Source organism: Bos grunniens, chromosome 7 (genome assembly GCF_055505025.1).
Source record: "Bos grunniens cultivar Pamir isolate PY7600 chromosome 7, Bosgru_T2T1.0, whole genome shotgun sequence".
NCBI lineage: Eukaryota > Metazoa > Chordata > Mammalia > Artiodactyla > Bovidae > Bos > Bos grunniens.
Window position 1 is genome coordinate 62,994,399 of NC_141171.1, and position 24,702 is coordinate 63,019,100.

Consider the following 24,702-nt stretch of genomic DNA (forward strand, 5'->3'; position numbering starts at 1 on the left):
CTCTAAAATTGTAAATTGTGGTGAAATGGGAAGCATGAGGTACTTTAGTGGGAAAGCGCTAAAAGCCTGGTGAGAGTGTTGGTGGGAAGGGGACATGGAGGGCAAGGTATGCGCCCACTGCAGTCAGAACCCAGAGACATTACCCAAGAGAATGAAGAACCAGATTCTTATGTCTTCCTGCTCTCAAAGGAACGTCTCTTCTCTAAATGAGATGCAACTCAGTAAACACTTATGAGGCCCAGTAGGAAAACAATGAGCGTGGAGGCTCAGGCTTCTACCCTCATGGAGCTCAGATTACCTAGCCATCCAGGAAAGGAATGGACACAAACCTAATGTACAAAAGTGAATGTGATAATGGTCAGAAAAGGTTCTATTAGATATTGCTGCTATTAGCTAAGCAGCTGTTAGATACTGCTTTTAGGTTGTTAAGATTACTTCCAGGTGAATCTGGAAGTGATTTTGGGGAGAAGGTAGCATTTGAAATGGCCCCTATCAGGTTGTTTCATCCTCCTGAAGTTAGCATCTTTAGATCTGATATTGTTCTGAAATAAGAGCAATACTTAATTTCTGCTGGAAAGGAAGCCAGTAATGTGTGAGGAAGAAGGACAGGGCTGAGGAATACAGACATAAAGCATGACTGGATGTGAGGGACTGAGGGCTGCAGTCTTGGTGTATATAGGATATGGTTTGTAGAGTTGGAGCGTCAGAGGAATTTCATGTGGAAGGAATAGCATAAGCAAGGTTGTAGGCAGGGGCATTCACACAGTTCAGTTTAGCTCAACCATCAGCTGCATAAGTAATAAAACGTCTCCCTTATTGAGGACCTACTATGTACTAGGCATTTTGCTAAGCATGCCATAAATTGCACCTCATTTTATCTTTAAAACATTCCTATGACTATAGGTATTTTCACCTTAATTTTATAGATGAAGGCTCAGGAAAATTAAGTATTTCGTCCAAAAAACACATAGCAAATAGTGAGGTTGAAATCTGGTTTGTCTGATTATATAAAGCACATTCTCTCAATCACTCTGCTGTGTTGAGGCTGTAGAAAGGATTGATTTGAGACTGTGGGTATCCTTAACTACCAAACCAAAGTATTTGGATCTTATTTTGTAGCCGGTTGGGTACTACTGAGGTTTTAAGCAGCGGAGCAATAGCACAGTATGACTTCAGAAAGATCAGTGTGGCAGGTGTGACCGTGAAGTGTTGAAGTGAGAGAAAACAGGTCCAGGGAGACCTGCTTTGAGGCCAGTGTGACAGTGCAGTGAAAGAGGAGGAGGAGCTAAACTAAGGTAGTAGGGATCGGGAGTGGGACACAGGAATCATTGCTCTCTGTCATCACTGTCATCTTCTTCCTCAAATATTACATGTAGACTTCTGTCTCAGCTCCGTCATTTTACAGATTGTCCAGAGAGGGAAAGGAGACTTTTCCTAGGCCACACAGCAATCCAGTGTGGTACTTTTATACAGAAATCTTGCCCTACTCTATTGCTTTTCCTAATCACTTGTAGAACTTTGAGGGCAGGAGGAGGAGAACTAAGGTGAATCTGCCATCAGGTAGGCTCTGATCTCTTAGAGAAACTGAGACAGCTCTGACTGGGTTTGGGATAAGATGCCTGAGAGCTGGACCTGTCTGCTAAGAGCTGGGGAACAGGGGCATTGAGAGAAAAAGGGTCCAGGCCTCATTCATGAGCTGCTGCTGCTTTTCAAGCTTTCCAGACCTTCGAGATGCGTTGTGGAACTGAAGTCGTAGATGTTGCCCCCAAATGTGAGGAAAGTCAGCCCCAGTCTCTTCACAGTCCTGCGAGAGTGTGGAGCTGACTCACCAGCACATGCAGAGTTTACTGAGTCCCGACTGAGTGCTAGGCACAGTGCTAAGTGCTTGAATGAACCCTCTCCCCAGCTTCTCACAGGGACACTGTTTTATGGATAAATTGAGCCTGAGAATTCTTAACGCTTTGTCTAAAGTTAGTGACAGGCTTCTCTGGTAGCTCAGTGGTAAAGAATCTGCCTGCCAATGCAGGAGATGTGAGTTCGATCTCTGGTTGGAAAGATTCCCTGGAGAAGAAAATGGCAACCCACTCCAGTATTCTTGCCTGGGAAATCTCATGGACTAAGGAGCCTGGCAGGCTACAGTCCTTGGGGTCACAAAAGAGTCAGACACGACTGAGTGACCAAATGACAAATGAAGGCACATAGAGGTTAAAGTGCTTTTCCTGACATCACACAGCTAGTAAGTGGCAAAGCTGAAATTTGAACCCAGGATGTTAATGCCAGAGCCTGAGCATATAGACTATACCACCCAGGATCTCCCAGTTTTGTACTGAGCCACAGTTCTGTGATACCTCGGTGCCATCAGCAACTGCCTCTGGCTGTTGTTATGTACCTGTGGGTTTGTAGAGACCTGCAGCTAGCAGAAAGTATTGAAAAAGGGCAAAGGTCTAAACGCTTCTGCCCCAGGTCCAGCGGGCGAGCACTCCTGCCTTGTTCCTGGCTTGCCCCTTGGACTTGACCCTTTGTCTGCTCTACACTCAGGTTCAGAGCTGGCGGAGTCCCTACGCCTGACATTGCCCCTTGGGCTCCAGGTGCCTACTCCTCCCTCTTCTAAGTCACTACCCCGCCTGGAGAATTCTCATTTGGATAACACACAATCAGGACTGCATTTGTTGTGAGGAGCTGTAGGTGGTTTGGACCAGTGGAGCAGAGCCTCTTTGTCTGTCTTTAGGGGATCACTAAAGCCCAGCATGAGTTTAATAATTACATAAAAATGCTAATAGCAGCTACTTTTATTGGGTGTCTAACATTTCCTAGAACTTTATATGCATTGTGTTTCTACACTTTTTATCAACCTAGAACACTGTATATTATTATACTCATTTCACAGGGGAGGAAACTGAAATTCAGAGAGGTTAAACAGAGGTTAAGTGACTTGCCTAGAGTCCCATAGCTTGTAGGTGCTAGAGCAGGAATATGAATCCAGGAATGTCTGGCTCCCAATTTCATATTCTCTTGACAATTACATGCTGCCTCTCTATTTTCTTTTCTTTTTTTTGAAAACCAAGTTCCTAGATAGGGAGGTGAAAGAAATATAGTGGACATAGTGTACTGGGACCTCACTGAGCCCCTGTGACAGGTTGGCTCAGACATGTCCTCATGGTCAGTATCAGGTGGAGAACTTTGGATTATAATACAAGCTGAGGTGGATTCGTAACTGGTTACCAAAGGATGTAGATTGAAGGGTGACTATTCACTTGAAAAGAGGAAAGAGGACAATATTGCAGTTGTTGTTTAGTCGCTAAGTTGTGTCCGACTCTTTGTGATCCCATGGACGCCAGCACACCAGGCTCCTTTGTCCATGGCATTTCCTAGGCAAGAATACTGTAGTGGGTTGCCATTTCCTTTTCCAAGGAATCTTCCTGACCCAGAGATCGAACCTGCGTCTCCTGCATTGACAGGGAGAGTCTTTACCACTGAGCCACCAGGGAAGCCCAATATTGGCAGTACAGGGCATAAAAGTGAGCTGAGCCACTAGAAAACTTGGAAATATAGGAAATAAGGTTGACCTCTGAGAGTTAAACTAACAGCAGAGATGAACATGCAGCAGAGAACTTCGGCAAGGCTCAGCACCATCACAATGACCCATGTGTAATCGCAGTGATTTATAACAGGCCTCTGCTTGTAATTTAATCAGTGGAACCCTAACTTATTGTATCATGTCTTGTTTAGAGAATTATTATATAAACATATTGAAGACATTCATTCAGTGGTACAAGAAGGGGCAGTTTGAGGATCAGGGATTTGGTGATTGGTAAATTAGCATCTGGAGGGCGGGGTCACCCTGCTTGGGGGAGCACCAATTTTTTCATCACTAAAAAGTTTTTTTTTTTTAAGAAATCTTTTTTTATTTGTTTGGCTGTGTCAGGTGTTAGTTGCGGAATGCGGACTCCTTTGTTACCGTGCACGGGCTTCTCTCTAGCTGAGGCATGCGGACTCGGTAGTTGTGGTGTGCAGGCTTGGTTGCCCCAAGGCATGTGGGATCTCAGTTCCCTGACCAGGGATCAAACCCATGTCCCCTGCATTGAAAGGCAGGTTCTTAACCACTGGACCACCAGGGAAGTCCCTGAAAAGAGGGTTTCTATGCGGTGAGACAAGGATGGCATCTTAGACCTGTCTCTGGACCACATGAAATTTCCTCAAAACCTTCTTTTCCTCCAGTTTGGTATGTCAAAAGCATACTTTTCATGTGCTTTCTTGGTACTGGGAGAGGGGTGCTTTCATGGAGGACACGTGCATGCTATTATTGGAATGGGAAGTCCCATTATGAATTAAAATGACTTGGTGGTCTTCTTTACCCACTTCAGTTTTTCATGGGTTTGGTTGTCGTTAGTCAGCCCTCCTGAATCTGACCTGATGGAGTGCCAACCCTGTGCTGCCATAAATTCAAGACTGTGATGCCTCCCTTGGTGGAGTCCTGGAGAGGGCCATCCAGCAGACCGTGCCAAGGCTAGCTATGATCTGTTTTCTGCCTCGAACAGACTCTAAAAGCAAATGTGAGGCCTCTCTTCTTGGCTTCCTCTCAGTCATCAGTTTACCAAGGTTTTGTGGAGTGTTGAGCTATGTCTAACTGGATGACATTTACTAGACTTTTTCTTGGATTTCCTCGACTCCAGAGTGTAAGCGACCTAGCCTTAGCTGTGTAGACAGGCTGAAAGTGTGATGGAAAAAGCAACAAACAAGGATCTTATACACAGTGCTAACCAACGTCACACAATATTCAGAACTAACCTGACAAGAAATGTGTGACTTGTGTGTATATATATAGAAGTTATACATATATATATATGTGAAAAAATTATTCTAAAACCTTACTGAGAGGCATAACGGAATATCTCTATAAATGGAGAGACATACCACATTCATACAGTATTGTTAAGACGTCAGCTGTCTGCAAATGAATCTATGCATTCATTGCAATCCCAATTAAACTCAGGCAATTTTCATAGGATCAACAAACTGATTCTACAGTTCATATGAAAAAGAAAATAGACTAGAAATGACAATAAAACCTTATAAAGGAGGAACAACAGAGGATTTTTTTCTCCTGGACATAGAAAACAGAGCAAGGGGACAATAAACTGAGACTATTTATACACACAGCTGTTTCGTAGCCCACCATATATATAGGCTTCCCAGTTGGCTCTGTGGGTAAAGAATCCACCTGCAGTGCAGGAGACACAGGAGGTGAGGGTTTGATCCCTGGGTCAGGAAGATCCCCTGGAGGAGGAAATGGCATTTAAAGACAGCATGTCTAATCAGTGGAGAAATAATGGCTACTAAGAATAATGCTGGAAAATTATCTAATCAGAGAAAAATAGAGTTAAACCATCATCAACTACTTTACAGCAAACTAAACTCCAAATGGGTTATGGAGGTACATATAAAAGAGGGAACTTATGATATTATTCAAATTGTGCGTACGTGCTCAGTTGCTCAGTCATGTCCAACTCTTTGTGACCCCATGGACTGTAGCCCACTAGGCTCCTCTGTCCATGGGATTCTTCAGGCAAGAATACTGGAGTGGTTGCCATTCACTTCTCCAGGGACTGATCTTCCCAACCCAGGGATTGAACCTGTGTCTCCTATGTCTTCTGCATTGGCAGGTGGATTCTTTTCCACTGAGCCAACTGGGAAGCCCAGTATGTAAAAACAGGCAAACAAAAAGGCAAAGATACTCAAATTCACTAAGAATCTAGAGTGAAAATTAAAAATGACAACGAAATACCATTAAATCTCATTTTGTAAAATTTAAAAGCTTGGTAATATCTTGAGTTGGCAAGGATAAAAACACTGTTGTGGGGACAGTCAATTATTGAAGCTTGTTTGGAAGTGATTTGGGCAATAATATTTGTCACAATAGTGCAGGTCCCTTGATAAAGTAATTCCACCTCAGTGATATATCCTAAGGAAACATGCAAAGAGTCATCCAAGACTATTCACGTTGACACTTGTTTGTAGTAGTGAAAGCTTCATAAGCTCAGAGAGGAGTGGTTAAATACCATGGAAAGATGTTATGTCCAGACCGTGGAATTTTATAGGTAGGCCGCGAGTCTGGACATATTGATTAAAATCATTTTGTAATGTGTTGAATGTAATAATAATAAACCATTGTAATGTTTCTAAATTTAAGGGTGGGTAGAGCATTAAGAATGAGGTAGGTCTATAGGTGGGCTTCCTGCCAATGCAGGAGACATAAGAGAGGCAACTTTGCTCAATCATGTCTGACTCTTTGTGACCCCATGAACTGTGGCCCACAGGCTCCTCTGTCCATGGGATTCTCCAGGCAAGAATATTGGAGTAAGTTGCCATTTCCTCCTCCAGGGGATCTTTCTGACCCAGGGTAGAAGCCAGGTCTCCTGCATTGCAGGTGGATTCTTTACCACTGCACCATATGGTTCTCTTCAATGTTCATTGCAGCACTATTTACAGTAGGCAGAACATGGAAGGAACCTAAATGTCCATCGACAGATGAATAGATAAAGATGTGATACATATATACAATGGACTACTACTCAGCCATAGAAAGGAATGGAATTTGGTCATTTGTAGCGATCTGGATGAACCTAGAGTCTGTCACACAGAGTGAAGTAAGTCAGAAAGAGAAAAACTAATATTGTATATTAACACATATATGTGGAATCTAGAAAAATAGTACTGATGAAGCTATTTGCAGGGCAGGAACAGAGACTCAGACTACAGAACGGACTTGCAAACATGGCAGGGAAAGGAGAGGGTGGGACAAATTGAGAGAGTAGTATTGACATATATACACTACCATGTGTGAAACAGAGACCTAATGGGAGGCTGCTGTGTAGCTCAGCCCAGTGTTTCGTGATGGCCTGCAGGGGTGGAATGGGTGGGGGGTGAGAGGGAGACTCAAGAGGGAGGGAATACATGTGTGCATGGTATACAGAAGAAACTAACACAACACTGTAAACAATTATATACTTCAAAAAATAAAAAGATGTGGGGAAAAAAGATTCAGCTTAAAAATGAACTGTGGTATGTAGCTGCTGTTAAAAACAATGCTTTGAGGCCCACTAACCCAGAGTGTGGAGGGCTTGGTCCCAGTGCACTCCACTCTGAGCACTCCTCGGGGCCTGGGTTCACTTCTTGGCCTTTTGGCTCAAGATGGACATTGACATGCTGGCTGTACTGGGAGAGCACCCCGGAGGCAAAGAGACAGAACCAGGGAGAATGACCGAGGGAGCCAGGTGTGGGGAGGGAGTGAGGGGACTGACCACAGTTTTTGGAAGGGCTGTCAGGTGCATAGGTTGGTTCTCTGTGGCCCCAGCATCAGAATGAAAGCCCTGGGCAAACGGAGATGTAAGAGGTGTCCCAAGATGAAACGGGCTGCCTTGGGAGGTGCAGGGGTTCCCATCGCCGGGCGTGTGCAAGCCAAAACCACAATGTTTGTGGCAGAGATTCTGAGAACAGATGGGGGTTCAACTGGAGAACCTTCAAGGTTAATTCTCTCCCCAAATATTGACTGAGCTCCTCTGGTTCAGGCAACGTGTTCGGTACTGGAAATAGAGGGATGATTGAGAGAGACAGGGTCCCCACTCTCAATAAGAAAGCAAACAAAATCACAAACTAACAAGCAAACCATTACTTTTTAGATATAACTGAAGATAATAGAACATGAAGCGACAGTGACTGGAATGGGGGACATTTTTAGATAGGGAGTTGGGAAGGACCTCTGAAAAGATAGCTGAGACCTGAAAGAATGAGAGTCATTCATGCAAATATTTTTCTGGACAGAAGGAGCAGAACGTAGTAAAAGGATTAAGAAACTGTCATAGAATTTGAAGCAGAGTGCTGTGATCTGATTTAGGGTTTAAAAGGCTTCCTCTTGGCGCTATGGGAAGTGGTGAGGATGGGAGGAAAGGAGGCAGGGAGGCCAGTTAAGAGGCCGTTTTAGTCAAGCAGGAGAGAGATGGTGCCAGGTTGAGCTAGACCTGACAGCAGCAGAGTTGGAAAGAAGTGGATGGACCTAAGTTTTATCTTGTATGATTCAAAATCAATTCATTCAGTCAACTGATCCCAGTTCAATTCAATCAGTTGATTCAATTTAGTCAATCGATCCCAGAAGTAGGCTGGCATTGAGAAGTGACTGCTTCCTAAACAATGTGTTAACTTTTATGGTTAGACATAAGGACATTTAATCTCCTTACATGGAAGCTGTTTTCATACATCTTGAACTCTCATTTCCAAATATCCACAAGGATGGGTGGCCAAGGCCTTTTGAGATACCCGTTCTGTAGAATTGCACAAATCCTACTTGTTATCCAAATCTGAGTGCAGAAGACCAGGACAAGGTTGTATTTCCATGACCCTGCCTCCCTTTGGCACAGTAGCCTCTCCTCTTATCCGATAACTAGTGAGGATGTTTCTTGGCTGGAAAAGCTTGGGTGAATTAAGCCTCTCTGAGCTTCAGTTTCCTCATCTATAAAATGGAATTATTAGGTTATATGAAATAATCTCCATAATTTGCTAACTACCAATGCCTGATTTTTAGAAAAATGCTCAATAAATGACCACCACCACCTCATCTTTTTCCACAGCAAGCTTTGTGAAAGAATTATCTTCCCAGTGTCTTCTCATATTTTTGTCTTTTGCTTTCTTCATGTCCCTGAATTACATTCCCCACCTTCATACATGCTTCCCTCCTCTCACATCCCATTGCCAAATCCACTGAATACAGTTCTCTTTTCTTAGTTGACATGGCTCCTCTTTTAACACCGTTGAACACACACACTGGTTTTTAAACCCCTTCTGTTTGGGTTATTCCACTAAGCCATTCTCTCCTGGAAGGTTTTAACATGGAGAGAACCATGATCAGACTTCTACTCCAAAAAAAAAGCTACTCAAAGCCACAACACAGCATTTCACAGCATCTGGCACGTCGTGCCTGTTCAGTGAACATGCCCTAACTTTGCTGCTGGTGCGGCCATTCTCTGTGTTCTGGCAGTGTCCTGTGCACACCTCTGTAATCTCACCCATCACACTGTGGTCTTGTCTCTGGTTTCCTTTCTCTAGGAGACTCCTTAAAAGAAGGGCCCTACTAGTCACAAATGTCTGGTGTCTCTTTCCTTATGGGAGGATTACAGTCGTTTTCAGATAGGGCCACGAGGCTTTCCTCGGTTAGTGAAACGTGAGCAGAGGTGGTAGATGTCACTGCTGGGTGGAAAGCATTAACTTGCCAGTGTGCTACTGTTTAATGCCTTCTTTGCACAGCAAGTGTGCAACCATGTGTCAATGTGGAAATGCAAGGCTCAGCCATGACATGGAGGACAGTAGTCCTGGAGGGTCCCCCAGATCTGTGGCAGACTTTAGAAGAGGGATATATCAGTCTTTGTGATTTTAAGACTCTAGGGTTTGGGTGGTGGTTGTTGGTACAGGAAAGCCTAGCGTAATGTGAGTAAAGCTGATCTATATCCCTTGAGCCTATGTAATGCTGCCTTCAGTACATTCAGTATGCTGCTGCGGCTGCTAAATTGCTTCAGTCGTGTCCGACCCCATAGATGGCAGTCCACCAGGCTCCCCCGTCCCTGGGATTCTCCAGGCAAGAACACTGGAGTGTGTTGCCATTTCCTTCTCCAATGCATGAAAGTGAAAAAATAAAGTGAAGTCACTCAATCGTGTCCGACTCCTAGCGACCCCATGGACTGCAGCCCACCAGGCCCCTCCGTCCATGGGATTTTCCAGGCAAGAGTACTGGAGTGGGGTGCCATTACCTTCTCCGACATTCAGTATAGGACCTTAAAAATGGGGGTGGAAACAATGAATAAATAGGGAACAGAAGGGGGAAAAAACCACTTAGGCTTATGTATTGGTGACTGTGGCTGATTATTTTAGTAGTTAATAATCTGTTACATTTCTGTAGCATTCATAAAGGACTCTCATACCCATTTCTTGTGTATTCCTACACTCCATTCCTAGAGCCAGGTGCCAAGGGAGAAGTGAGTCTCAGTGGTATTAGACAGTGGCAGAGCTAGAGCTCAAACACTTGTCTCTTGTTTCCTGGTTCAGGGCTCTGTCCAATTCTCCCCTAATATCTACAAATAAGGCCAGGGACGTGGGCTCTAGTTGGCTCGATTGTCACCCATCACCAGGGGTCCTGGCCACAGTGTGCCTGTCTCTATGCCAGGCTAGCCCAACCCTTGGCAAGAGAGGCTGGAGCACACGTACTTATCGTGGAAATGCCGGGATTCGTGCCCAAAGGATGTCATTAGCCACACTCGCACATTCTGTCTCTCTCTCACATCTGTTGACATTGAGTTCCACATAAATTCCAGCTGTCTGTGTGTCCCCATGTGTGCACACTCACATGTACACCTGCACACTGTATAGTCATACCCACATGCTGATACACATTTAAATATTCTTTCATGTATTCATATCTTTTTGTATGGACATACATTCTCACATGCATGCACACAGAATTCATATTTGAGGGATGGCTCAAATGCTGATACATACTTAAATGCATGCATCAATATTCACAAATATCCACACACAGTTACATAACTGAAAATAATACCCTTCATGTGTTTTAACTCTTAACCATGTTCACATATTCTTAAATGTACATGCAGATACATGCACATCCCCATTACACATGTTCACATGTGTGATTATAACCATAGAAGTATACCTACTTATGTTCATATCCATACGTGATCAGACACTTTTCTCTCTGAGGTTACCTGTCTATATGGGCTTTCTTGGTGGCTCAGACAGTAAAGAATCTACCTGTAATGCAGGAGACCTGGGTTCGATCCCTGGGTCAGGAAGATCCCCTGGAGAAAGAAATGGCAACCCACTCCAGTATTCTTACCTGGAGAATTCTATCAACAGAGGAGCCTGGCAGGCTACAGTCCATGGTGTCGAAAAGAGACACGACTGAGGGACTAACACTACCTGTCTAAATATATTCAAACTAGTGTGCACAGGTACACAGGCCTATGTGTGCATTTGCACAAACATATGGCCCCACAATATACACATGCGTGCACATCCTCCAATGACATATAGATGCTGCAGAGCACACACTGATGTGCCCACGTAAGCATGTGTGGTCCCGTTGAGGTCCTAGGTCCACATTTTTGTCTTATGGAGTGCTGGAGGTGCTGCTGTAGACCAGCAGTCCTCCTTCCCTTTCTCCTTCCTACTTTCCTGTCCCAACTTCTACTTTCGTCTTTTTGCACAGATTCAGAATCACTCCAAAGGTTGAATGAAGGTCAGCTAGCCTCAGCGCTAGCCCCGTCAGGAATGGATGGAGACCCCTATTGCTTTGCTGGCTGCCTGCCTACTCTCAGCTCTGGTGAATAAAGCTGAGCCCTGGGAGGCAGACAGTCAGGCCTAGGGACTCCAGCTGGTTATAGAGCTGCTCTGCACTCCTGCTGCTCTTAGAGAACAGACACAGCCTGGAAAGTTTCTGACATTGGACTGTGACCATATTACCACAGACCCAGGGTACACGACCAGCTCATTGTATGGTTGGTGAGACCGAGCCCTGGGCTGGAAGTATGGGGGCCTGGGTATGTTTGTTCAGTGAAGTTCCCTTTCAACTCTGACTTCCTTATGATGAAAAAAAAAAAAAAAAGCAAGGGCTGGATAATCCCAAATATCTGGACATTAAGTGTTTACATTTGGCTCAGGAGAACATGGGGTTTGGGGTGATATCTGACTTCAATTCCTACTTCTGCCACCGATTAGCTGTGTGTCCTTACGCAAGGGACCTAACCTTTGTGAGCCTAAGTTTTCTTATCTGTAAAACTCAGCAGTGGCTACAGGACTGGAAAAGGTCAATTTTCACTCTAATCCCAAAGAAGGGCAATGTCAAAGAATGTTCAAACTACCGCACAATTGCACTCATTTCACATGCTAGCAAGGTTATGCTCAAAATCCTTCCAGCTAGTCTTCAGCAATACATGAACTGAGAAATTCCAGATAAACAAGTGGATTTAGAAAAGGCAGAGGAACCAGAGATCAAATTTCCAACATTTGTTGGCTCGTAGAGAAAATAAGGGAATTCCAGAAAAACATCTGCTTTATTGATTACACTAAAGCCTTTGATTGTGTGGATCACAACAAACTGTGAAAAATTCTTAAAGAGATGGGAATACCAGACAACCTTATCTGCCTCCTGAGAAATCTGTAGAACCAGAAATGGAACAACAGACTGGTTCAAAATTGGGAAAGGGGTATGTCACGGCTATATATTGTCACCCTACTTATTTAACTTCTGTGCCAAGTACATCATGTGAAATGCCAGGCTGGATGAATCCCAAGCTGGAATCAAGATTGGTGGGAGAAATATCAACAACCTCAGCTATGTAGATATGGGCTTCCCCAGTGGCTCAAGTGGTAAAGAATCTACCTGCAATGCAGGAGACCTGGGTTTGATCCCTGGGTCGGGAAGATCCCCTAGAGAAAGAAATGGCTACCCACTCCAGTATTCTTCCCTGGCAGGCTACAGTCCACTGGGTTGCAAAGAGTCAGGCACAACTGAGCGATGAACATTTTCAGATACGCAGATGATACCACTCTAATGGCATAAAGTGAAGAGGAACTAAAGAGCATCTTGATGAAGGTGAAAGAGGAGAGTTAAAAAGCTGGCTCAAAACTCAAAATTCAAAAAACTAGGATCATAGCATCTGGTGCCATCACTTTATGGCAAATAGAAGGGGAAAAAGTAGAAGCAGTGACAGATTTTATTTTGTTGGGCTCCAGAATCACTGCAGATGGTTGACTGCAGTCATTAAATTAAAAAATACTTGCTCTGGAAAGAAAACTGGCAAACCTAGACAGCATGTTGCAAAGCAGAGACATCACTTTGTCAACAAAGGTCCATAGAGTCAAAGCTATAATTTTTCCAGTACTCATATATGGATGTGACAGTCGAACCATAAAGAAGGCTGAGTGCCAAAGAATTGATGCTTTTGAGTTGTGGTGCTGGAGAAGACTCTGGAGAGTCCCTTGGACTGCAAGAGGATCAAACCAGTCAATCCTAAGGAAATCAACCCTGAATATTTATTGAAAGGATTGATGCTGAAGCGCCAATAATTTGGCCACCTGATGTGAAGAGCTGACCCATTGGAAAAGACCCTAATGCTGGGAAAGATTGAGGGCAGGAGGAGAAGGGGGCAGCAGAATATCAGATGGTTAGGTAGCATGGCCAACTCAATGGACATGAATTTGCGCAAACTCCAGGAGATAGTGGAGGACAGAGTAGCCTGGTGTGCTACAGACTATGAGATCACAGAGCTGGACATGACTTAGTGACTAAACAACACAAATGGAGATAACATGTCCTGCCTCATGGGGGTTGTTGTGAGGTGTAAATAAGATGATACACATGGAGTGCTCTGCATAATGCCTGACACACAGTAGCATTTAACGTGTGGTCGTTGCCCTTTTTTGTGTTCCACATTAATACAAGTCTGTAGTCTTGCTTTTGAATGCAATCTTGTTTTCTAAGCATATTCTGAGTGACAAGGAAATAGGCTTGAATGGGAAAGTGATCCAGAGGGTTTGGTTGGTGGGATCTAGGGGAGAAAGAAGCTGCAGGGGAGTGGAGCTCTTGGCCATTGCAAGGTGGCCTGGCCCTGGGCTTCTGTGGCACCCAGTGCGTGCTGTGTGACCTTGCTCAGTCAGTGTCACCACTCTAGACATTGGACTCCCTTTCAGTAAAATAAAGACTGACTTAGTTTCTTAGCAGTTTTTCTACCTTTGAGATTTTAGGTTTTCTCCTGAATTATCTGCAATGTATATTAAACACATATTGATAATTAAGAACCCCATAGGAAAAAAAAAATCACCGTATTACTGAATGTGGAAGCCAGAAAATGACAACTCTACTTTGGATTAACTTTAGTTAATAAAGACAAAACTGTGTCAGCTGTGGCCCATGCCCAAAGAAGTACCTCATGCCAGTCCTTCACGTTCTGTCTAAACATTATTTATCTCTGCCCCAGGCAGCCATCTCTCTGGGCTCCTCCCCTCATTGGTTACCTCCATTTTCAGTACTATTTTCTCCTGAGCCATGCTGAGCCTGGCATGATTTGAGGTTGGGTTTCCACTTTGGATAACACTTAGGTTGCTGCTTAAGTGTGTTTGTGGGCCTGGGGTCCCTCAGTTTCCCATGTCTGTGCTCTTCAACCATTCTGTCTTTTTACATGTCTTTTTCTTGGGGATGGTTTCCTGGCAGTTGTGAGAATTGGACCCTATTTCCTGCTTGGTCACTAACTAGTTCTGGGATGGGGGTGTCTCCAAATCTCCATTTCCTCAGCTGTACACTGGGGAGCATTGTGTCTGCCAAGTCTGCTTTATAGAGTGGTTTTCAGAGCAAGTGTTTGGTGAAGGAATGAAGTGAGAGAACGCATGTGAAAGCTGTTGAAAATGACAAGTGGCATCTGAAATAAGAACTACCATCCATTGTGTGTGTCCTTTGTGTCTGACCCTGTGCTCAGCGCTTCCATGCCTCATCTGCCAGTCCTCACACAGTCCCAGGTGGATGCTCCTGGTCCCCTGCTCTATGAAGGAGGAGGCTGACGTAGGCTATCTTGTGCGTGTCCACAGAGCTGAGTCTCAGATTTCGTCCGGGCACAAAAGACTATGTCCTGATTGCTATACTGTCTCTGTAGAAAGCATATGTAGCAGGAATAAAGTCTGAAGAGGTAGACAGGATATACTGGAGAAGGGAAAACTAAGGCTCAGAGAACTCAAGGAATTGCTCAGGATCACACAACTAATCTGGGGTGACTTTGGGGCTTCAGTGCCCAGAGCCCCCATCATTGCCCCCATCATTCTCATCATCGTCATTGGAAATAGTAAGAGCACTTACAAAGCATTTACTCTGAGAAATGCTTTCCTGTTTATAATTTCCATCCATAATAACTTCAGGAGGCAAAAGAAATTAACTGGGTGAAGTAGTATGACATTAATCACCCCTGGGATTTTACAGACAACGAAGTTGAGGCTTAAAGATAACAAAGCAACTCAGCCTCTTACATAAAGTGAGTGAATCCAGGTTTCCTTCAGAGCCTCAGCTTTTAACCACCATGCAAAACAAGAGCAAACCACCACTCCATTAGTAATCTGTAATAAGGAAATAGATTTCCATGCGACTGTTATAGGAAAGCAGGGGTGGGCTTGGAGTGCAGATGCGTACACCTGTCTCGAATAACCAAGTTCCTTACGTAACGGGGTCATATGTAAACCGTTACTTGGTTTGATAACTCTTTACCATTTTGGAAGAAGAGTGGAAGTTTCAACATTTGCCACACGCACTATGAATGATGCAGATGTCCGTGCATGTCTGGTCTGGAGGGAGAAGAACAGCAGAGGGCTTCACTAGGAGCTCTGAGAAGGCGTCCATTCACAGGGTGGAACGACTTGGCTTTTGGACCTGGAGGTCCAGTGAAAAGCAACCATGCTGGTTCTAGTCGGTAGGCGGGACAACCTCCACATGGAGATTAAAGGCCTGTTAGTTTTAGGGACTTTGATTGCTTGATTTGACCATATTAAAACAGACCTCTCCGCAAAAGGATAGATTTTGGATCATTTGCCCCATGACATATAGAACTCAGCAATTTTTGCCAATCTGGGACTAAAAAGTTAGATCTAATTGGTATAAATATTTCAGTCCAAATAATGGTTTGAATCAACAGACAATATATCAGATTTGGCTTACTTATTTAAAAAAAATTACTGAATACCTGTTATTAAATCACTGTGCCAGGTGCTGAGGTTACCACAGGAAATGAGACAAGATTCTGGCCCCCAAAGAACTGAACTACATTCCAGTGAGAGGAGGGACACACGGGCAGATGGTGAGAGTGTGAGAATGCACGGCCAGCGCATTCAATGGGGATTGCAGCACACGTCGTGAGAACGGGTAGAAGGAACCCATCCTAGCATTAGGTCAGCGCACATATGAACTTACACACGTGTACATGCGTGTTAAGAGTGTGAAGGCTTCCTGTGGTGGTCATCCTAAGCAGGGAGTTAAGAATCTGAGGGTTGGCAATGGAAAGGAAGCTGGAGTGGGGGCCCTGGGCAGAGGCCTCCGCAGCATCAAGAGAAGGCTGGAAACCAGAGAGCAAGCACCTCCTGGGTGGAGAAGGCTGAGCAATTCCATTCATCCAGAATGGGAAGTGAGAGGGAAGAGATGCAGCCAACCAGAATCAGAGGGGCCTTGCAAGCTTGATGCTGAAGGTGAGGGGGCTCTGGGGGAGGTGTTAAAGCAGGGGACCAGTGTGGTTAGGTATGTATCTTAGAAAGACCACAGTGTGAGGAAGAATAGATTGGAGGGGGCAGGAGGCAAGTTGGGGACACTTTGCAGTAATGTGAGCAAGGCACTGTGGCACCCTGAGCTAGACTAGAGGCAGGTGGGCATCCAGGGATGGATGGTTTAGAGGATTTGAAGGCAGTAACATCTATAGGACTTCGTGATTGACTGACTGCTTCTCATTCTGCTCATAAAGAGTTGATTTGAGGCCGCTTTGTTTTCTCACAAGCTTTATTGCACCCTTCAAAACAAGTACAATTGAATTTTTGTTTTCAAGCATTGAGAAAAATATTTTAAAGTAGATTACATTTATTTATAATTATTAACATAAGATTTACTCCTTGCAGAAATTAGAAAAATATAAAAGTACTGAAGGATATGAAATCCTCCATAAGATGATGATTCAGGGATAACTGCTATTAACATTTTGGTTGTTTTTCCTTCTAGAATTTTTTCTACTCTAACAGATATATTTTAAAATTTTAACTGTGGGAATTTTTAAATATATACAAACATAGAAGAATCAACCAAGTATACCCATCTCAGCTTGTATAACCCGTCTTTTGCTATTCTACAGCTGAATTTTACACTTACAAGCAGGTCTTTATATTTTCTTTTAATCTAAAACTTTCACCTCCTGATAGAATTTTGCTTTTGTAATCCTGAGTGTTTAGCATGTGCTAGCCCCCTAGCTCCTTGGTCATTTTCAGATATATGTCTTCACTCAAAACATTGAACAGGACAGTAAAAATGTCCAAATCCCATGAAGCCCTGAAAAACACCAGATTTCCCACTTCTTTGAGCAAGACCAGTACAGAGGGTAAATATTTCAGGGGGAGAGATCTCCCGGGCAGTAAGTAGCAGCCTGTGTTCTGACTCACTCACCATAGTTGTCTCAGCAATGGAACCGAAGCTGTTGATGAAAATGTTGCAGCTGACATTCACTGGGGGACCTGCCAATTAAAAGAGATTCTTGCTTAGCTCCATGGCCATGAAAAAAATCCCCCAGACGAGACCCATTCATGAAATGCTGAATTTAGGGATAGATCCCCTTTGGTGGAGGAGACCCTGACTTGTCCTCCACCCCACTCTTAGGCAGCAGGGACTCGTAGCCACATCATTATGCCAGATTCCCAGGTCCCCAAGTGAGCACCAGGTACAGAACACCAGAGGCTGAGATGTACTTTCATTAACACGAGATGATTCATCATCCTGCCATATGGTTGAAATGCCTTCCCCAAACCCCACCGGCTGCCTTCTAATTTGTGGCCGAAATGTATTTACAGCTACAACATTTGGAGGCCATCTTGGGAATTGCAAGAAACAGCAAGTTCCTTGCCTTGAACTTCTGAACCAAGGATGATTGTCTGAAAGGGCGTTGATGGGAATTACCAGCTGAGGAATCCAGAGGGAACCTCAAGGGAAGTCCATAAGTCTTTGGTAAATACTTTCCAAGCAAGCTTTTTGAATCCTACTGCAAGGGTAGGAAAGAAGAGGAGGATTATTTGCCCTTCGGAATCTCATTGCTAGCAGGACCTCTGTCCAATTGAAGCCCAGTCTCTTCATTTTGTACAATTAGTTACCATTAACTGAGCAGGGTTTTCTGTTGCACTGAGAGTGTTACTAATGTTATCTCATTGTATCCTCTCAGTAGCTCCATGAGAAGACACGGTTATTCCCATTATTTTACAGACGTGGAAGCGGGCTCAGACAGGCTGTTTGTCCACAGCCACACAGCTAGTAAACGGTCAAGCCTGAGTTCAGATTGGTCTAATTCTGAAGCTAGTGGTTTTAATGACTATACTTTTGGAGAGAGGTTCAGAGAAAGGAAGGGGCATGCTCAAGATCATAATGTGGCAAAATCCAGGATTTTAAGCACTGGGTTTCCACTCATGCTGGCAAGAGGGCCAGTATAAAATAACCAGGAAAGAATGTGAGGCCGTGGGTAAAAGTTATATAAACAGTAAGAGTCCAGGTGTGAGAGAGGTTCTGAAGAGCGAGGCATTAGGGAAGCCCTTGTGAAGGTGATGATGACCTTGAGCTGATTTTGAAGGGGGTTCATACTTGGATAATAGGTTATGATCCTTCACTTGAAAATGGCAACATGCCATTTGTGAATTTTTTCCAGGTCCACTTTCTGGTTGATCCCCATGAGGTCCTGAGGTAGGCAGGGCAAAATTATTGTTGCTAGGTCCCTCTAGCAATGAGATTCCCAGCTTCATAATAGAGCAGAGAACTTTAGTAGCTCACCTGGGCTTCTGTACCCAGCAAGTGGTAGAGCCAGGACTTGAATCCAAGTTTTCTTATACCCACTCCTCTCTGTTCATCTTGAAAAATTAGCCCAAGCATTTCACCCAAACTCAGCCAAGATTCTTTTCTTTTCAGAAATCCTAGGGTATAGAAAGGGACTCAATCCTGCTGTGAGGATCCAGGCTTTCCTTCCAAGGGCTTGCCAGGATCCCTGTGTTTGAGACACAGCCCCAGACTCTCACTGGCTCTTTTCTCTGAGGCATGCCCCTTCCCTTTTCTGGAATGCAATTTCCCCATCGACTTGGGAGAGTAGATCTTGATCTGGGCAGTCATTCTCAGCTCCATGGGTTTGGAATTCCCTTATGGAAGCTCTCAGTTGAATTACAAGGTTACTGTATAGGATTGCAGGGCTGGAGTGTTTCTGAAGGATCACTTAACCAACCGTTTCTCAAACTGAGGTGCAGACGTAGAATCACCTGGGGAACTTGTTAAACTACAGACTCCTCAGCCCAACCCCAGACCCAGTGAACCCAAATCTGTAGGGATTTAGCCCAGAGTTTATTGTTTAATGAGTGGCCTGAGTGATCCTCATGCAGAGCTGGGTTTAGGAACCATTGGTACTCATTCAGGGCTGAGCACTTGATCACCTCTAGCAGTGGGGAACTCATTTCATCTCGAGCAGCACTTTCCATAGTTGGATAGCTCTGCCTGCTAAAAATTTTTTCCTAATGCTGAGCAGAAATCTGCCTTCTTGGTCACTTTCACCAGAACAAAGGCTCATTAGGGTTCCCCTCCAGCTCCTCATTTAGACTCAGATACAGGTTTCTCTTTTCATTTAGCCTCATACCATTAAGATGCCCCAAAGAGTTACTGCCTGTGCCTTGAAATGATGTGCACAGAGTTCCCACCCAGGCCCTGCCAGTATCTGGTGCTGTGACTCCCATATAAATTAGATCCTGATTTATGTGTGCGAGAGGGCACCAGCCAAAAGGACCTCATGGGGAGGTGTGGTTCATTGAAATAAATCTGAAATTAAATTATCCTCAAGAAAATTACAATCTGGCTGCCTTTGGCAGCAGTGTAATGTATATATTTCATTAAATATTAAAGTTTAATTTTGGTCTTGTGTGTATGTTTGCATTGGGCCGTGCCCTCGATCCTGGGAGCCATTGTGATACACAGAGTCTTAGCGAAGATACAGCATATCAAAGCTGGCAGGGCCTGGTTCTCCTGGATCATTTCACAGATGCAGAAACAGAGGCCCAGAAGCGTCAAGTGATTTACTGTGGGTCACAGACATCAGGTAACTAGTAAGAGGGTTAGAATCCAGTTTTTGAGCGCTCTACTTCAGTGTTAGGATTTTCATTGCCACTGTGTTCTGCAGAGCCCACTCTCCCCAGCACGCATATCTTCAGACGAAATTGTTGAGTGATTCATCACTCTGTGGGGTCCTCAAACAAGGCAGGCCCCTTCCTGTTGTCTTGGGGTCATAGGGGCCTACTCTGCCTGGCCTTTACAGGAGCTCTGTAGTTTGTGGGGGGCTTTTGGGACATGTGAAAGGGGCCGTGGGGCTCAGAAGCAGGAGGTACCCTGAAATCAATGTTTCAGCCCTCACCACAAGGGAAAGTAGAGATCTTGCTCCTCTTCACCTGGGGTGGGGTTCCAAGAAGATGTGCTTTGCTCAGAGCCCAAGTCAGAGGAGATTATAGGGGGTCGAGATAGTGTAGGGTTGGGAAAGGCCCAAGGGATTGTCTTGTCCGGTATGTTTTGGGTCCGAGTGTTTGGAATAATGTTTTCAGGGTGGGGAGGGAAAGGGCCCTAATTCAATGGTTATGTCCACCGCTATGTAAGTAAGTAAATAAATAAATGAATCAGGCAGTAAACAACTAAATAAATCACTAGCATTAGACAGAATTGAGTCAGAGCAGCTAGCTGGGTTAAAGTCCCCAGTCTTGGCAGCATGACTTGGGTAAGTCACTTAATTATTCTACATAGCCTATTTTTCGGAGAAGGCAATAGCACCCCACTCCAGTACTTTTGCCTGGAAAATCCTATGGATGGAGGAGCCTGGTAGGCTGCAGTCCATGGGGTTGCTAGAGTCGTCAGACACGACTGAGCGACTTCACTTTCACTTTTCACTTTCATGCATTGGAGAAGGAAATGGCAACCCACTGCAGTGTTCTTGCCTAGTGGGCTGCCGTCTATGGGGTTGCACAGAGTCGAACATGACTAAAGCGACTTAGCAGCAGCAGCAGCATATTTTTAGGGTCATTTGCTCATGCGTTCATTTATGATGGGTTTACTGTGGGCCTTCTATGTGCCAAGTACAGTGATACGCACAAAGGATAACTAGCACATGAAACTCGGAGGCCCCTATGTTCAGCAGGTGGACAAGACTAAGGCACTTCTACTCAGCCTGGAGTTCTGAAGGAGCCCACGAGGGGGCGCTGGGGGACGGAATTGCTGAAAACTGCGAAGCTGCAGATGCAAACTGGTGGTCAGTTTTCTCTGATGTGTTTGATTTGGCCAATGGTGTTTCCCAACGATATGGTTTAGCTGCCAACTTGGAAGATTTCACATAACCCCCTGACTTAAGTCTCATCTGGGAAGGCACGCCACCCAGGGCCTGCTTCCTACCTGGCGGGAACCTGGCTGCCCTTAGCAGAGCGTGTACTTTCTGGTTCTCTCTGCTTACCCCCATCCTATTTCAGTTGTGCGCCGTACCTGCTGGGGCCCTCTGGGTGTTTGAGACCGTGACTCTGGTGAAGGGCTTATATGCCGACTCACTGTCTTTGAGGGAAGAAAGGTGGTGTTCAATCCTGGAAGAGAATGGCCTCAGGAGTGAGGTGCTGGGGAGCAAGAGCACCTCGACATCAACAGGTGTGGGAACTGGGCCCCCACACAAGCCTCAGTGCACTTCCCAGCCTGTTTTCCATTTGCAGAGCGCTCTGAGAAGGGGACTTGGAGGGTGGGGGGTTGAGGGAGCCGATACTAGGAAGCTGTTAACAGCTGCCACATCTCTTGTTCGGTCTTGGATTTGAGCCAAAAGGAACAGCAAGGAAGGGCATCTGGAATCAAGGATTGATCAGGGTTGGCTGTGGGTCTTTGAAATAAGATTTTTGCAGGGGTGCTGGGAGGAAGGTCAGGGTGCACAGGCTCCCAAGGAGGTCCTCAAGTCTGCGCATGCAGAAACCTGCCCAGCAGTTAGAGGTGGATGGTTACAGTTTCCTGAGGCATCAGTGGATGACAGGAACTGGCCCCTCTTGTTGTAAGACATAAGAGCTCAGAGGACTGTGAGCCAGAAGAAGCTTCTCAGATCACTTCATTTGTGGTTAATAAATGGGCCACCCATAAGGGCATATCTGGCTCCCAAACATGTTTTGCTTGTATTTACATGTGTTAGGTTTCAGGAAGTTTCTCCTAAATCTTGATTTGTGGCTTTTCTTGGACTTTTGGATGGTCAGGCAGCACAAGACCCGCAGTCCTGTAGGGTGACGAGGGACTGGGGGGACGGAAGGGCTGCCTACTTTCCAGGGACCTGCAGCACTATTTTTTTGCATATTTCTACCACCCCCTATTGTCTTACTAGGCACTTGAAATTGTGGCTCTTATTAAGTGAGAGTTCCAAAATTATTTGTTATTCCAGGGGAAGCTTTCAGTGGATGAACTGTAGTTAGAAGCTTCTCATCTAAGACAAATAAAAGTACAGCTGCTTGGGGGAGAAGCAAGGTGGGGGACTTGCTCGTGTCTTCTGTTTCTCTCTTTTGGGACACAGGGAAGAAGCGCCAGGACTCCATGAGGCACAGTGTAAAAACCACAGAGATAGCCTGCTCCATCCCTGCCCAGGCCAGGAGACTGAAACCGGGAAAAAGGAAGAGGCTTATCTAAGCTCAGAGAATAAGTTTGTACCCAAAGCGAAACCTGAACTCATTTCTCTACATTCTGCGTTCATTGCTTGTCCATTAGTAAAGCTAGCAAGTGGGTTTAGTTCCCATACTGACACAGGCAACCAGAGATCCTGTTGAGTTGTACTCTCCGAGGCTTTGTTTGGCCTTGGTGAATTGACTAATAGTATCTGCCTTAGGGGTAGAGAAAAGAGTCATGGAATTCATACCATCTGCATACAATTCAGTGGGCTTGCTGCCACAATCTGGGAAAGTGGATCCCTGGGGCTCTGAAAGGCAAGATTATCTACCTTTGAAATTGGGCCTGATCCTGGCGTCGTATCCAGAAGTCCTCCCCATGAGTTTATCCAGGAAATCGGACGGTGACATGGGCTTGGAAGCAGACCGAGCAGCTTCAGCCTCCTTGGAAGCAGCAAGACTAAGAAAGGAAAGAGGAGGCAGATGGTTAATGAGGGCTTTTCTCACACTGAGATCAGATCCCAGCCTTGCTCAGCCCAGTTCTAGGAACCACTGGAGAAGTAGGTAATATGGGTCCTTAATGAGGTAAGGCCCAGGCTACCTTGTTTATCCAGCCCAGGTATCAGCCTGCATGGGATCCTGGCAGGTGGCCGAGAGTGTCTGATTGATGCTAAGAAACTGCTGATTCTTTTAAGGCTGCATCTCTAAGGTTTTGGGCAATCACCCTTGACTGCTGGTTTCCCTGGGAGAGGAGACTGAAGGGATAACTTCCCACAAGGCCCAGCCCTGTGTTTTGGGAGCCTGTACTTTCAGAGGTCCATGGAACAGTGCAGCCAGAAAAAATCTTAGAGATCAAGTAGTCCAGCCTTTTTGGGCTTCCCTAGCTGCTCGGTGGTAAAGGATCCTCCTGCCAATGCAGGAGATGTGGGTTCGATCCCTGGGTCAGGAATATCCCCTGGAGGAGGAAATGGCCACCCACTCCAGTATTCTTGCCTGGGAAATCCCATGGACACAGGAGCCTGGCAGGTTACAGTCCATGGGGCTGTAAAAGAGTCAGGCATGACTGAGTGACTAAACAACAACAACAGTCCAGTCTTTCCCCAAAGTTTCTCTTCAGAATGAGCTGCTAATTTTTTTTTTTTTTTTTAAAGAAGATGCCCAAGTCAAATGCATTTGGGAACACAAATAGAACCAGGCATCTTTACCTTGGGTCTTCTCAGAACCTTTGACAAACTTAGATGCTTATACTTATGGGACTCTCTCAAAACACTTTCAAAAATGCTTTCTCAAAAACACTCTCAAAAAAGTTTCAAAACACTTTCAAAAAACTGAGACACAGCTAGTGAAGGAGATGTAGGTTCCAGGTAAATCAGGGGTCACTTGCCTGGATGTAGCCAGAATTGGGGGATTTGAAATCAAACTGGGGATGCTTCACATTGTTTCTGTCACCCTGCTTCCACAGCAAAGCAGTTTTAGGTGTTCCTTTGTACCGTAGTATGTAGTACAAATGACTGAGGTCTAAGAACAGGGGCCCTTCCCCTGCCATACTCTCTGGGGGCATGCACATGTCTAGAACAGTCAAGATTGGAAGCTGAAGGGTTGATGATCAATTATTTCTGTTGCTTTGGGTGACTGAGCTTCCCCGACCTGAAATGATTATATCCAGGAGATACCTGGAAGCTGGTGCAGCCCCACTGTGTGTGCTCTGGGGCTTGTATGCTGGCAGAGGTGCATGTGTAGAGATGCACGTGTGTGTCGCAAAAAATGAGAGCTTCTGTCACCTGGCCAAGCTGGACGTGGTGTTCCCCAAGGAACACCCCAAGGATTTGCGCTGCCTCTTATGTTCTTTGCCGTGGCTCCTTTTCTGGTTTCAGTGTTGTCGCTGTCTAAGTGGTCCCCTCTAATGGACGGCCCTCATAGCCCTGTCTCCACCCTGTCTTTTCCCACAGGCCCCCTTTCTTCATTTGCAGACACCTGGGACACATGTCCATCTGGATGTCCTGCCAAGCCATGCCTCAAGTGCATTCCAAACCAGATGCTGCAGCTTCCTTCCCAAGCTTCCCTCCCAAAGTTGCCCTGGTGGCATCTATGTCTTCCTGTTCTCTAGGACCAGATTCTTCAGGACTGTTTTGTCTCTGTGTCCCTTCTCCTGCCACGTCCCCTCTCTCACTGTGGCCTTTCCAGCCATGCAGGTGTCATGACTGTGCTATCTTGTTGGAAGTTACTCGTGTT

General features: G+C 45.2%; 1 protein-coding gene across 2 annotated transcripts in view; it reads right to left on the reverse strand.

The window, feature by feature from the left end:
* GLRA1 (glycine receptor alpha 1) overlaps window positions 1-24,702 on the reverse strand; it is an 89,759-nt gene that overhangs the window by 26,773 nt on the left and 38,284 nt on the right. The window contains exons 2-3 of one of the 2 annotated variants that reach the window (XM_086412536.1): window positions 22,803-22,930; window positions 17,243-17,310 (exon numbers count right to left, since the gene is read on the reverse strand). In XM_086412536.1, the coding sequence (XP_086268662.1) occupies window positions 17,243-17,310; window positions 22,803-22,930 (196 nt within the window). Of the gene's footprint in view, window positions 1-17,242; window positions 17,311-22,802; window positions 22,943-24,702 lie in introns of those variants that run through there. The other variant, XM_086412535.1, reaches the window with a different exon arrangement.